Here is a 12,007-nt window from a genome sequence, read left to right as displayed (position 1 = left end):
CCGGGTATGTTGTTTGTAGAAAATGATCAACTTTTGTTTCATTCCATTCTTCTGTATTAACTGCACAACACGTGCTTAGTAGACAATGCTGAGAAAGATACAAAATATGTGGCTGTTAATTTTACAGATTATCTTTTTACCTTTCTACCTTCCTACTACAGTTGACTCCCATCCTAACAAAGTCGAGACTGGCAGTTTTCTTTTATTATCTTGAAATTTTGTTCTAATCAACCGAACAAATAAACAACAAGGAAAAGTAGAAATTACGCGGTGCGTAAAATATGTCCCCGCCGGAAGTAGCATTTAGTAGCAAAATGTACAATATCGGTAAAAAATCAAGGTCAAAGGTCAAAGAAGTCAAAGGTCAAAATTCTGTGTAGAAGTTTTGAAGCCCTCACCTAGTGCCATCACAAAAAGCAAACGGAATTGAAATCGGGTTAGAAATGGCGAAGGAGTAGCATTTTGTAGCCAATGTACAATATAGGTCAAAAATCAAGGTCAAAGGTCAAAGGTCAAAATTCTGTGTAGAAGTTTTGAAGCCCTCACCTAGTGCCATCACATAAAGCAAACGGAATCGAAATCGGGTTAGAAATGGCGAAGGAGTAGCATTTTGTAGCCAATGTACAATATAGGTCAAAAATCAAGGTCAAAGGTCAAAGAAGTCAAAGGTCAAAATTCTGTGTAGAAGTTTTGAAGCCCTCACCTAGTGCCATCACATAAAGCAAACGGAATCGAAATCGGGTTAGAAATGGCGAAGGAGTAGCATTTTGTAGCCAATGTACAATATAGGTCAAAAATCAAGGTCAAAGGTCAAAGAAGTCAAAGGTCAAAATTCTGTGTAGAAGTTTTGAAGCCCTCACCTAGTGCCATCACATAAAGCAAACGGAATCGAAATCGGGTTAGAAATGGCGAAGGAGTAGCATTTTGAAGCAAAATGTACAATATAGGTCAAAGGTCAAGGTCAAAGGTCACAACTGAAATTCTGTGTAGAAGTTTCAAAGCTCCCATGTAGTGCTATCATATAAAGCAAACAGAATTAAAATTGGCTCATAAATGACAGAGAAGTAGCAAATTGAACATTTTGATCACACACGGACGCACAGACAGACGGACGGACGGACAGACAGACACACGGACACACACACGTACGGAGCCCGTTTCATAGTCCCCTGCTCGAACTCGTTCGGCGGGGACAATTAAAGATTCAGAGCTGATAATGTTGGGGCCTAAATTTTTGCTTCGTTTTAACCTGAATTTTGTTATAACCATGTTTGTTACAACAAGAGTGCATTGTCTATACCATTGACTAATATCTGATTTTAAGCAACAGAAGTGTACATGATTAACTGAAGAGCACATTGCTCAATCACTATTCTGACCCAACAAGACAACACAAAACACAACTGAAACAAAATTACAGACAAAAATACATCTGTCCACCAAGTTTTATTCTCAAATTGTTTTATGTAACTGTACCAGCATCACTTACATAATTAATTGCACTCTGATGTGCATTTAATATTTGTACAAAATCTCTTGCTTGAACTTACGCTTTTAGAGGACATCTCAATTATAATTCAAAGTTTCATAAACATCTGTTGATACAATAATGTTTGTATTCTTTAGTTCTAGTATATTTATAACCATAATGGCATATATTCACAAATATATACTTCATATTACAAGATTTATATACATATGTACATCATGTGGAGGATGTGAAAGAAAAATGACTTGAAAAATTGTGTATAACCTCAGTTGAAATGTTATACAAGAGGAGCAATTGCTGAAAACAAAAGCTAAAGATAACACAACCACCTCTTCAACAAAGTGTTTTGGTGTCTTTTAAAAATACAAGGACGAGATATAACTGGATCATGCAATCAAGAAATAGATATATAACGATCTTTCTGATTCAGTAATTTGAAGCAGAACACAGTGCATGTGCAGCTAAATGATAATTTGAGTGTATGTGTGTGTGGGAGTGACACATGTTGTTATTGTTTTTTGAGGCTACGACGGTACGTACTTCAGAGAGAATTACAACATCTCTCATCACAAGATTGTAATGCAGATCCTGGTCATATAGTAGTTGACTGAGAGCGAATATAATAAGAGCAAGTGTTCATGCTGTCATCAGTAAATTTGGGAAGTGGCCAGTGTTTTTGTAGTTTGTTGTTTTCATACCAAAAGGTTATCATAGACTAGTAGGCCTACACTTTATGAACCACATAAATTTATGCACAGAACACTTGTGAAACATGCATTGTCAATCATGCAGTGACATATGTTTCAGTTTTCACACTGACACCAAAATGACACATGATGTACATCATTAGCCAGGGTATATTAATCCCATCTCGGGATTATCCGAACCACATCCACCTATATCTTGCATGTTTCAGACTAGCCTATGCTGAATTACGTACCTCACACAGACAATCGCATGTTCCTAATGCTACCAATGTCACTGCTAACTTAAGGTGGCTTCCATGTGGGCTTTTACAAGGCAGATTCGCCAAGCTATTTTAAAGACAAGTTGAATTTGCTTTTTGTGTTGGTGAAATTAATAGTACAGGTACATGTAATGTGTAAAAGACACAGGGGCAGGCAAATCAGCCAAACGTAAAAATAAGCTTACTAGTACATGTACTCCATACAGCAGATTTTAAATACAAAATTAAACTAATTTTCTTGAAATGATTTGAATGTTTATAAGGGAGTTCATGGTTAGCACATGTCTCATTCCACCCCTACACCACAGAATTTCAAATAACATGGACATGTGTTGTGATCAAGAATTCCTTGTTGAAGCATGGCATCTTGTATTAGATCAATGTTAATAAAAGGCATGGAGAGATTTTGCTAAACAGTGTAGATGAATGGTGTACACCTGTACATTTTAATTAATTGTGAAACACATACATTGTACTGACATAATTCAGATTATCATGGTTGCCCGAGGATTCTTTTCGTTTTAAAGTCAGTGGCAAATACACAGACATTCTCATTTGACCTTTGTTTTGCATGTGTGCAAATCACAACCATGAACTCCCTTATTGTTCATGGCTTGACATGTTGGACTTTCCTGACAAAGTTACCCGTTGCACATGCACACACACACACACACACACACACACACACACACACACACACACACACACATACACAAAACAAGCATGTCAACATTACGTGTACTTAAGTTATTCTGAACATAGAACATGTGAAGAATGGAGCTCTGTGGTTCACATAGAATTATCCTCATTCTTCATATCTAGTAATCCATTAATCTGACTTTAATACCAATCTAGTCCATGAATATCAAAGGTATTTCAGCAATGATGCCAGCTGTGTTTGAATGTACGGTAGCTGCAACATAACACCGAATGTTACAGAAGTGGGAAGTATACCATCCTGAATTGCTGAGGAATACAGTAAGTGCATGGTGCTCGTACTTTTTATTGACAACAATAACTGCCTGGTCCATTCAGGGCTTATTGGTTTCAGGCCAGGGTTGAAAAAGAAGGACAATGTTTTTATGGTAGATGTAAAGTGTATTCCTTTCATGACAGTCTTGAATCACCAAATGCGGCCACCAGCTTTTTATGGTTTCCATGTGATGACTCTGACGGCAATTTCTGCTGCTTTTACAACGGCCTCTGATTCATCTTCTGTCCTCTTCTTGATCTGAAAGTGAGACATGTGAAAAAGGCAGACATGATTTGATGTACACAGTATCACACTGAAATAATTCCTACCAAATTCACTGATCAAAGTGCCATACACACAAGTGAATTAAGATAGGTGCACATATCATGCATATATATATATACATATATATTTGTCATGAATTCAATTCAGAGTTGAAATGCATTTTGTCCAAGTTCAGTGTTATCTGTGCCACCATTACATTTTTGTATGCTTAAAAACATAAGGCCTTCAGCAATACTTTGGGGCAGAGGCATAAAAAAAAATCAAGACATATCTGTATAAAAACAAAACAAAACAAAACAAAGAAAGGCATCTCATTAATCTCTGTTATGAGAAATAGAGATCTCAAATAGAGATGTCAATTTCATTTTGTGAAAACTGTGACTGTAGCTGAAATGAGATCTTCCTGTTGTGCCTAAAAGCTAACTTGGATTATATTTCAAATATGACATAAGCATAAAAAGGAAAGTTGACCTCCAAAATATATATGTATAAAGAATATAATTTCACCACCAGCTTTTATTTCAATACAAAACTTGAAATGCTTCATAACACATCTTACCCTTGCATATTTAGAAAACAAAATAATGAATTTTCATCAAGTCTTCCATGAATCATCACTTCATATTGAAAATGTTGGCTTTGTCCATGAATGCGGCACTATATATCAACTATATAGCTTAAATTCTAATCACCATTCTTTTATAACTATAATTCTGTATTGAAATTGTAATTCTGTATTTTAAAGACATTCTGGAAAATGATTTACTTTTTCAACATTCTCCAGAAGTTCATTACGCCCCTCCGGTGCCTCTGACAGAGTTGTGATGGCCTTGATGGCATTGAGGCGGACCTCGCTGTTTTCATCATCAACCAACTTGACCAGCTCGGGGATGGCTCCTGCCTTTAGTGCTGTGTATTTGCCCTGGGTGGTGATGGTGATGCTATACACACAAGAGATATGAAGGGGAAGCAGGGACACATTAATCCAGAGTATTCAAATTGATAATTCAGTATGTTCTTATATTCATTCTTGTGCTCTTGTAGGCTTTTGGGGACTGCTGCCAATTTGTGTTTTTGTATAAACTATTACTATCTAAAAGGTACTGCTGGACTCTGACTTTTCAAATGCACTGCATGCTTTTAATACAATAAAGTAAGCTGTATTATTTTCACTGCTTACATGCATTTGGTGTGAAAATGAGCATAGGCTGAACTGAAATGAACTGTATCTCTAACTTTGTAGATGATGGAGTACTCAACATTTATCTTGTCATTTCTCACCTACATGCAAGGTGCACTCAACTTTGGAAGCAGACTTACGTCATGATGGCACCAGCAGACTTGCATCTGACATCTGGATCCTCATCTGACAGGAGAGTGACCAGAGCTGGCAGGCTTTCACACTCACAAGCCTTGCGCTTGCCATCGAGGGGAACACTGCAAGAAGAAACAAGGCAGAAAACAATGCACACTTGTTATGTCAATGTTTCTTGGACAGTGTACTAAGTGAATGTCTCGTTTTTGTTTTGTTTTGTTTTCCCCAAACAAGACATGTCCATTGGCTGTCAACAGATATGTATCCCTACCCAGTCTCTTACTTTAATCTTTATCAAATTTAAGTCATATATGAGAGCTGAACTTGAAACATGCTTGCAGATATACACTGTACACCTGTTTACGTTCCCATTTTCCATGATATCAAGAAATTTAATAATGAAAAACTGAGAAGACTTATGAGGCTAGCTAGAGTACACAAAACGATGCACACTTAACCACACACACACACACACACACACACACAAAAATAATGAGTGTTACTCATGAGCAAATGCATATAGAAGACACGCACTGGTGATATAAAAACAATTTTATACTTTCACAGCTACACCTGTATATTCTATTTACTGTACGGTAAAATGAGCAGAGACCAACCATTCATTAATACAGTTGAACCTCTCGTATCCGGACAAGTCGGGACCGCGGCTCATCGGAATAAGGGATTTGGCCGGATACGGGAGACTCAATGCTTTATACATGTACATATACATACACATGTACTGATGTAGCCCATTGTAGTACCACATGTAGTAATGTGTACACTGCAACCTTTTCATTGTTACACTCAGTAACAGACCCCAAAATAGAGGTTCGTGTTTGCAAGAATGAAATCATTTTCTTTTATAAATTCTTGGGATGATTTACCTAAATAATTATTAAGAAATGTATCAAATAGATCTTGAAAATAAACAGCACGAGTCGACGAAACGACGCTTCAAAATTCGATCATCACGGCTCGGCAAAGTCGACTGTAGGTTGCCATTGTTAAATTGAGTTGGGAATCCCCCTTTCCTTCCATAATTATTAAAAAATAAAAAAAAAATCACGGCGAGATTGCGTCCGTATAATAGAGAGATCCGGATAAAGGAAGGCCGGATAAGAGAGGTTCAACTGTACTACAAAATGGAAAACATGCTTACCTGAGGTCCATAATGTCCCTTGCTGCTTTGGCCCTGATGACAGGTGACTTGTGGACCAGAAGTTCTGTGAAGACCTCCATTGCACCAGCTATTAGGGCCTGGACTTGGTCAAGTCTCATGCAGAAATGGAGAGTGTCCAGGATGTACTCCTGTGTACACAGCAAACAGTACAACATTTAAACATTTGTTTCATGGGGATTTCAGAGCCATGAGCTTGTGCAGGTGTTGCGAGCATCTAATGCCATTAAAATAGTGAAGGACACATAGTATTTGAGATCATCAGAAATCTCAGACCATTTACTTTTTATACGTTGCAAAGATATATTACATACCAGTCGCCAACCAACAGAGCTGATTTTCCAAGAAAATGGAATAGATGAATGAAGCATACAATATTCCTTCTATAATCTTCAAACCAAGGGCAAAAAAACCCCCCACAAAAACAAACAAACAAACAAACAGACAAACATGAAAACAAACAACACACACAAATACTCTATACAAAATATCCTTCAACAAAACGATAGCAAACTAGAATGATAAGCAGACACACATCTCAATGTTTGGCCTATCTAAGTCAAACAGAAAGTCAGACTTGTCTTCTAATTTCTAATGCTACTTTTCATTTCATTACTACCAGCACAGCAAAAGGGCAATGCACATTTGTGCAAGCACACATACCTTGATCTCATCAACTTCGATCTTGAGTTTATCCACCAGAATGGGTATGAGGTGAGTCTCCACCACACCCTCTGCACCGGGGTAGAATTCAGTCAGCATCTCCATGGCCATGTGGGTGTTCCGCCGCACAATATCCAGCTCATCATCAAAGAGCTTTGAGAGGGGGAAGATGATGCTGAACTCGATGAATGCATCTCGACCAATGTTGTGACCTGCAATATTGGTTGTATGGGGTTAGAAGTATGCAATATATTGGAAAGGCAAATAGCCCACAAAAGTCAATATCCAATTGGTCTACTGCTGTGTAATACTGTTCTGCTACATGTAATGTAGTGTACCAACTTTTGAAATCATAACTCATCTTGCTATCAAAAAGGAAGATAGACAGTCTTCAGCTTTTGTCTTTAACACATTTTGTCCAAGCTCTGCTTTACCTGTTGAAATTATAAGCATTTACATCATTGCAGGGAAATTCTGAATCAAAGTGAGACCTTTGCAACACCAGAGAAATGTCAGTTATTGACATTAACCTTTGATCCTGATTGTGTTGAATTTGGTCAAAAAGCATAATGTTGAAATAATCCTATGTTTTATATATTCATATTTATACAGGAAACTACTTTCAACACTACATGACTAATTGAGGAAACGGTGTGAAAGTTGAACAATTCAATCCTGGAATTTATACTTTTACTCTTCACAAAATGTTTCTCTCCTAAAAATCTAGATTACTAGTACGACAACATCCATGAACTAATTTGCTGACATTTTATAGTGTGATTCTTCAGTCAAAGCATAAGCGGTAAAATTTGCTACTTTAAATTAATTTTCACTTCTCGTACTGCACATTTCATAAAAATCATCTGTGAATCATCATTATGCTTAATCTTTCATCCAAGTTTTACAAACACCTATTTTATGTGTGAATGAAGCAATGAGTTTGTTTAGATTCTCTCCACAAGATTGTCATGATACTACTTTGCATAAAATTTTCAGAGCAGTTTTTTTCTTTTTTCTTTTTTTTTGCAATCAATTGTCATACAGATGTCATCAGCCTAAAATAAAATGCTACTTATCTGCAAGTTGTGTGAAGTGAGGTCCCCTCGAACAAATCACCTGAGAGTTGTGAAAACATTTCATTATCATAAGTTTCCTACCTGCAATGATGTACAGGGCTTCTGTTGTTTTGTGACGGACCGTCCCATCAGCATCTGTTAGCAAATCCTTTAAACTTTCTGCCACTCCTACATATTTCATAAGAGAAGAAACGTATACACATCACACATTTTCTCTGTCCTACACAAATGTTAGTATTAGAGTAAAGAAATTTGCTTTGTTGTTATCATTTTGACATCAAAAAGTTACAAAAGAAATTAGAATGTTTCTAGCATTGATAAAACAAAGTAAAAGTTTTGTATATATTGAAGAATTGACCCTTAAGTCTGTGAACAATATTTTTTTGTACTCACTTGATCGTATCATATAGCAAAAAAAAAAATGTAGTTGGAAATACATTACGATCTCAGGTTTACATGTCTTCTTTTCATTCTATAATTCCTTTTTTTTTTTACCATACATGTTCAAAAATCATTATCATGAAAAGTAAAGGCTAAAGATAGGCACATTACTATTTCTCAATCCTTGTTTACTTTCTGGTAATTACTGGTACTTTACATAAAAAAAGCTACAAATGTGCCATGATTTCCTACAACACTGAAAGCAAGCAGTGACACAAATTTCAAATTTTCTATTCATGTACTACTTACCACACTATTCCTTAGCTACAATTGTATTTCCTGAAACAATGCCATAAACAGCATATCTTATACATAACAGTAATATTCAGAATTTGCTGCTATCTAAACACATGATGTAACCTTGAAGAAAAGAGCCAATCATTTGTATAGCCATGGTTCTCTGAAAGCCTCTCTGTTTGTCATAATTATCAATTTAACATGAAATTGGCCAATGATACAAATGCCAACATCTAAATACAAAAACAAAGTTCATTCTCCTAAGTCCTCACCAACATGAAGAGCTTCTGCAATGTGTTCAGGATCATGGAGATAATCACACAGAGTTCGGAGAGCCCTCTGCCGTGTAATGAGTTCTGGGTCCTTTAGCTCACGATTCTGAAGCATTAACAAAACCAAAAAGGCAAAAACAATAAGTAACATGAATACAACATATGTATATGCACGTGAGAGGTGACGTGACAGTATTTGCTATATGGCTGATGAGGTACTAGTCCTGGCACCAAAACAAGAATTCAGTGAATTGAAGTGCATTATCTTTTACTCAGATTTGCTTTATATTAACATATTTACTTCACAGTCTCACATCATTTCTGAAGGGTAAATTCCATATGAAATGACAAAGGTTACTGTCTGACTTGCATGGATATGAAATAAATCATACGGTGTATACAAAAAAAAAGGTGAACTTACACAGTTTTTACTTTTTGATTGTACAAATCATATCTAAAGTTTATTCAGACAGCTCTACTTCAAGTTCTCATCTACATCAGTTTACCTCTTACTAACATTGTGTTACTGTTTTAGTGTTAGGGATATACCAGGATACTACGTAAAAATAGTTACCCACATGCAGTAACATCAGGGCTAATGTACACGTACTTTCGTATCCACACAGAAATGTCAAATTCTATTGAACCAAACAGCACCAAAATCACAGAATATACTTGATAGCTTATTTACAATTACTCACATGAATTCGAATCAAATTGGTTGTCAGAAGGTGTCTATATCAACTTCCATGTCATCACTCAAAACTTGCTCTTTGCAAGAGATTGCTGCTTATGCTGCCTACACAATCTGAAACTAAAAATTAGCGTACAACTGAAATTTTGGTACAATTAAAGTTTGTAATTTTGTAATTACAACATTGTAAATACAAAACTGTCATTTTGGTATAACCACAATTTTGATTTCCAGACTTCAAGATATCAGCAAGACTTCAAAGACAAGTCCACATAATTTCTACATGTGGATTGAGTGAATGCAGCAATAACAGTAGATCCAGAACACATCAGTGAAAGTTTGCGAAAAATTGGACAATCCATTCAAAAGTTATAAATTTGTAAAGTATCTGTGCAATCGCTGGATGAGAAGACTACTAGTACTACAGCTTGTGATTTCACATGTGTAGAACAAAAGATTAAAAGAAAATTCAACACATTTTTACTTTTCTCGCATAAGTATTAAAAAAAAAGAACACTTCACTTGCCTCTTTAAGAAGGCAGGGGGAATACTTTTACCCTTAATACACTTTGTACGTGTTTAGTAACAAGTCGAGGAAATTGCACCTTTTTCAAAAAATAAGATTTTGTGAAATTCTATTTAGAGGCTATATTTTGGCACTGACAATGATGGCACAAATTGAATTGAGTTGCATCGACCATCAAGGAAGCACAGAATAAGCAGCTAACACGATTACGAGTATTTTATGAGGTGTCTACTGTGGTCGACAGTTACTCAATAAGGCGGCCAGCTTCGTAGAATAGTTAGTAGGTTCTACTAGGTGCAGTGAGTCGTAGCAAATGTAGGCCTACAAACATTTTGTGTTAGAATTAGATCCAACTGTTCTTAGGCTAGACTAGATATTTTTTTCTAGTACAGTAGGCCCTACTTGACTCAGTAGCAGCAGCAGCAGTGGCCAGTGCACGTGCACTCCTGATCCTGCAAGGAATTATTTTGTTAGGCTAGATAGCTAGATAAACGTAAAGTAGAACAAGAATGACATATATGTTGGTGGTTTACGATATCGTCATATTATCGATAGTATATTTCAGTAGTTGTCTTTAAGGAAACTTCCGGCAGGAAATCTGTAGCGGGATATTCTACATTTCGTGCAAAGTGTTGGGAAAATACTGACTTCACACTCACAGGTTAAGCAACTTAGGTTATGAATTACAAGTGGCGGGATGGGCCGGACAATGCAGTCCCATACATAGAGATATGTGTTTGCGTTGGCTGCAACTACCAGGTGTCCATTAAAATGTTCTTTGTTTGCCCGCTTATACTTACCAATTTGGGAAGAGCTCTGTCTCCATATGCGAGTGGGGCCTTAGTTACATCTATATTCGGTGGTAACTGTGTCGAAATCCGAGTGGTGGCCATGTTTCTTGAGCGTCTGATGATACTTTTCCAAAAACACACGAGACAGCTGTTCACCGCATACGTACGAGTTCGCGTTGTGTTGCTAGGACACTGTACGCGCGTGCGTGCACGTACACAATACGCTGCCTCCCGTCCCCTATGCAGTACTAGGCCATGGGCCATACTACTGCACGCGCGTGCAAAGGAAACTCCTCCGTCTTGTTTTCGGTTGTAAACATTATGCACGTGTTCGCCATTCAACTGTCGATGGTTACTCCTTGAGAAAGCGCCCTAAGCTCTGTCATTAATATCTCTAGACCTATTGATATCTTAAAGTTGTGAATTTTTGTACCGCCCGAAATCTGTAATTCCTGGTTTCTTCCGAAAATGTAGAAATGCAAAGATCACAATGGTTCGGTTGGACAATTTTCATTAATTACAAAGGAGAATGATGCACTTGCATCGTACATATTATGTGTAGTGAAATGGAAAGCGTACTTGTAAATGCATATCTTCCACACCGAAGCCTAATTTTGTTTTAACACAGTATTTCTATGGGTCTCGGCCAACAAATGCAGAGCCAATTGCTCAAATATGGAAGTGCTCTTTGGCATAGTTAACAAAAATAATACTGAAGACTAGAATAGATTTCTCTCTCTCCCCCTCTCTCTCTCTCCCTGATCCCTCCCTCTCTCTCTCTTCTTTGTCTACAAAGGTGAAGAATATATTCAAAGCGCCAACTATTTCTTCCTCTTTCACATGGTAAAAACTGGGTTACTTCATGAGACAGTACCCCCCCCCCCCCATTCTCTGTCTCTGTTTTGGTCTCTCTGAAAGATAGGCACTGAAAGGACTGACATATACACATATTCCAGTACATACATACGACACAAGAATAAGAAAGGTTTCTTCCCACGGCAAACTCTATGCAACCAAGGAGGTTTGATAGCTGCAGTTCCAACTGGCTGTAATTATTCAAACAGTTGTCAGTTTTCTATTGATGTACAAAAGAATTCC

At 37.0% G+C, this 12,007-nt stretch overlaps 1 protein-coding gene across 1 annotated transcript; it reads right to left on the bottom strand.

Annotated features, from left to right (window-relative positions):
* Positions 1–3,603: 3,603 nt before the first annotated feature.
* Positions 3,604–11,060, bottom strand: LOC139722520 (radial spoke head 14 homolog). Its single transcript, XM_071633808.1, has 8 exons — positions 10,919–11,060; positions 8,899–9,004; positions 8,030–8,116; positions 6,873–7,084; positions 6,192–6,340; positions 5,035–5,151; positions 4,481–4,655; positions 3,604–3,687 (listed from the first exon to the last, which is right to left on the bottom strand). The coding sequence occupies exons 1-8, from the start codon at positions 11,009–11,011 to the stop codon at positions 3,604–3,606; spliced, it is 1,023 nt and encodes a 340-aa protein (XP_071489909.1). The 5' UTR covers positions 11,012–11,060.
* Positions 11,061–12,007: the final 947 nt, after the last annotated feature.

The sequence above is a fragment of the Diadema antillarum genome, unplaced genomic scaffold (assembly GCF_040938485.1).
Source record: "Diadema antillarum isolate AM-2024a unplaced genomic scaffold, OU_Dant_1.0 scf00000167, whole genome shotgun sequence".
NCBI classification, from domain to species: Eukaryota; Metazoa; Echinodermata; class Echinoidea; order Diadematoida; family Diadematidae; genus Diadema; species Diadema antillarum.
Note: the sequence above shows the minus strand (reverse complement) of the source record. Positions and strands in the feature narration are given on the sequence as shown.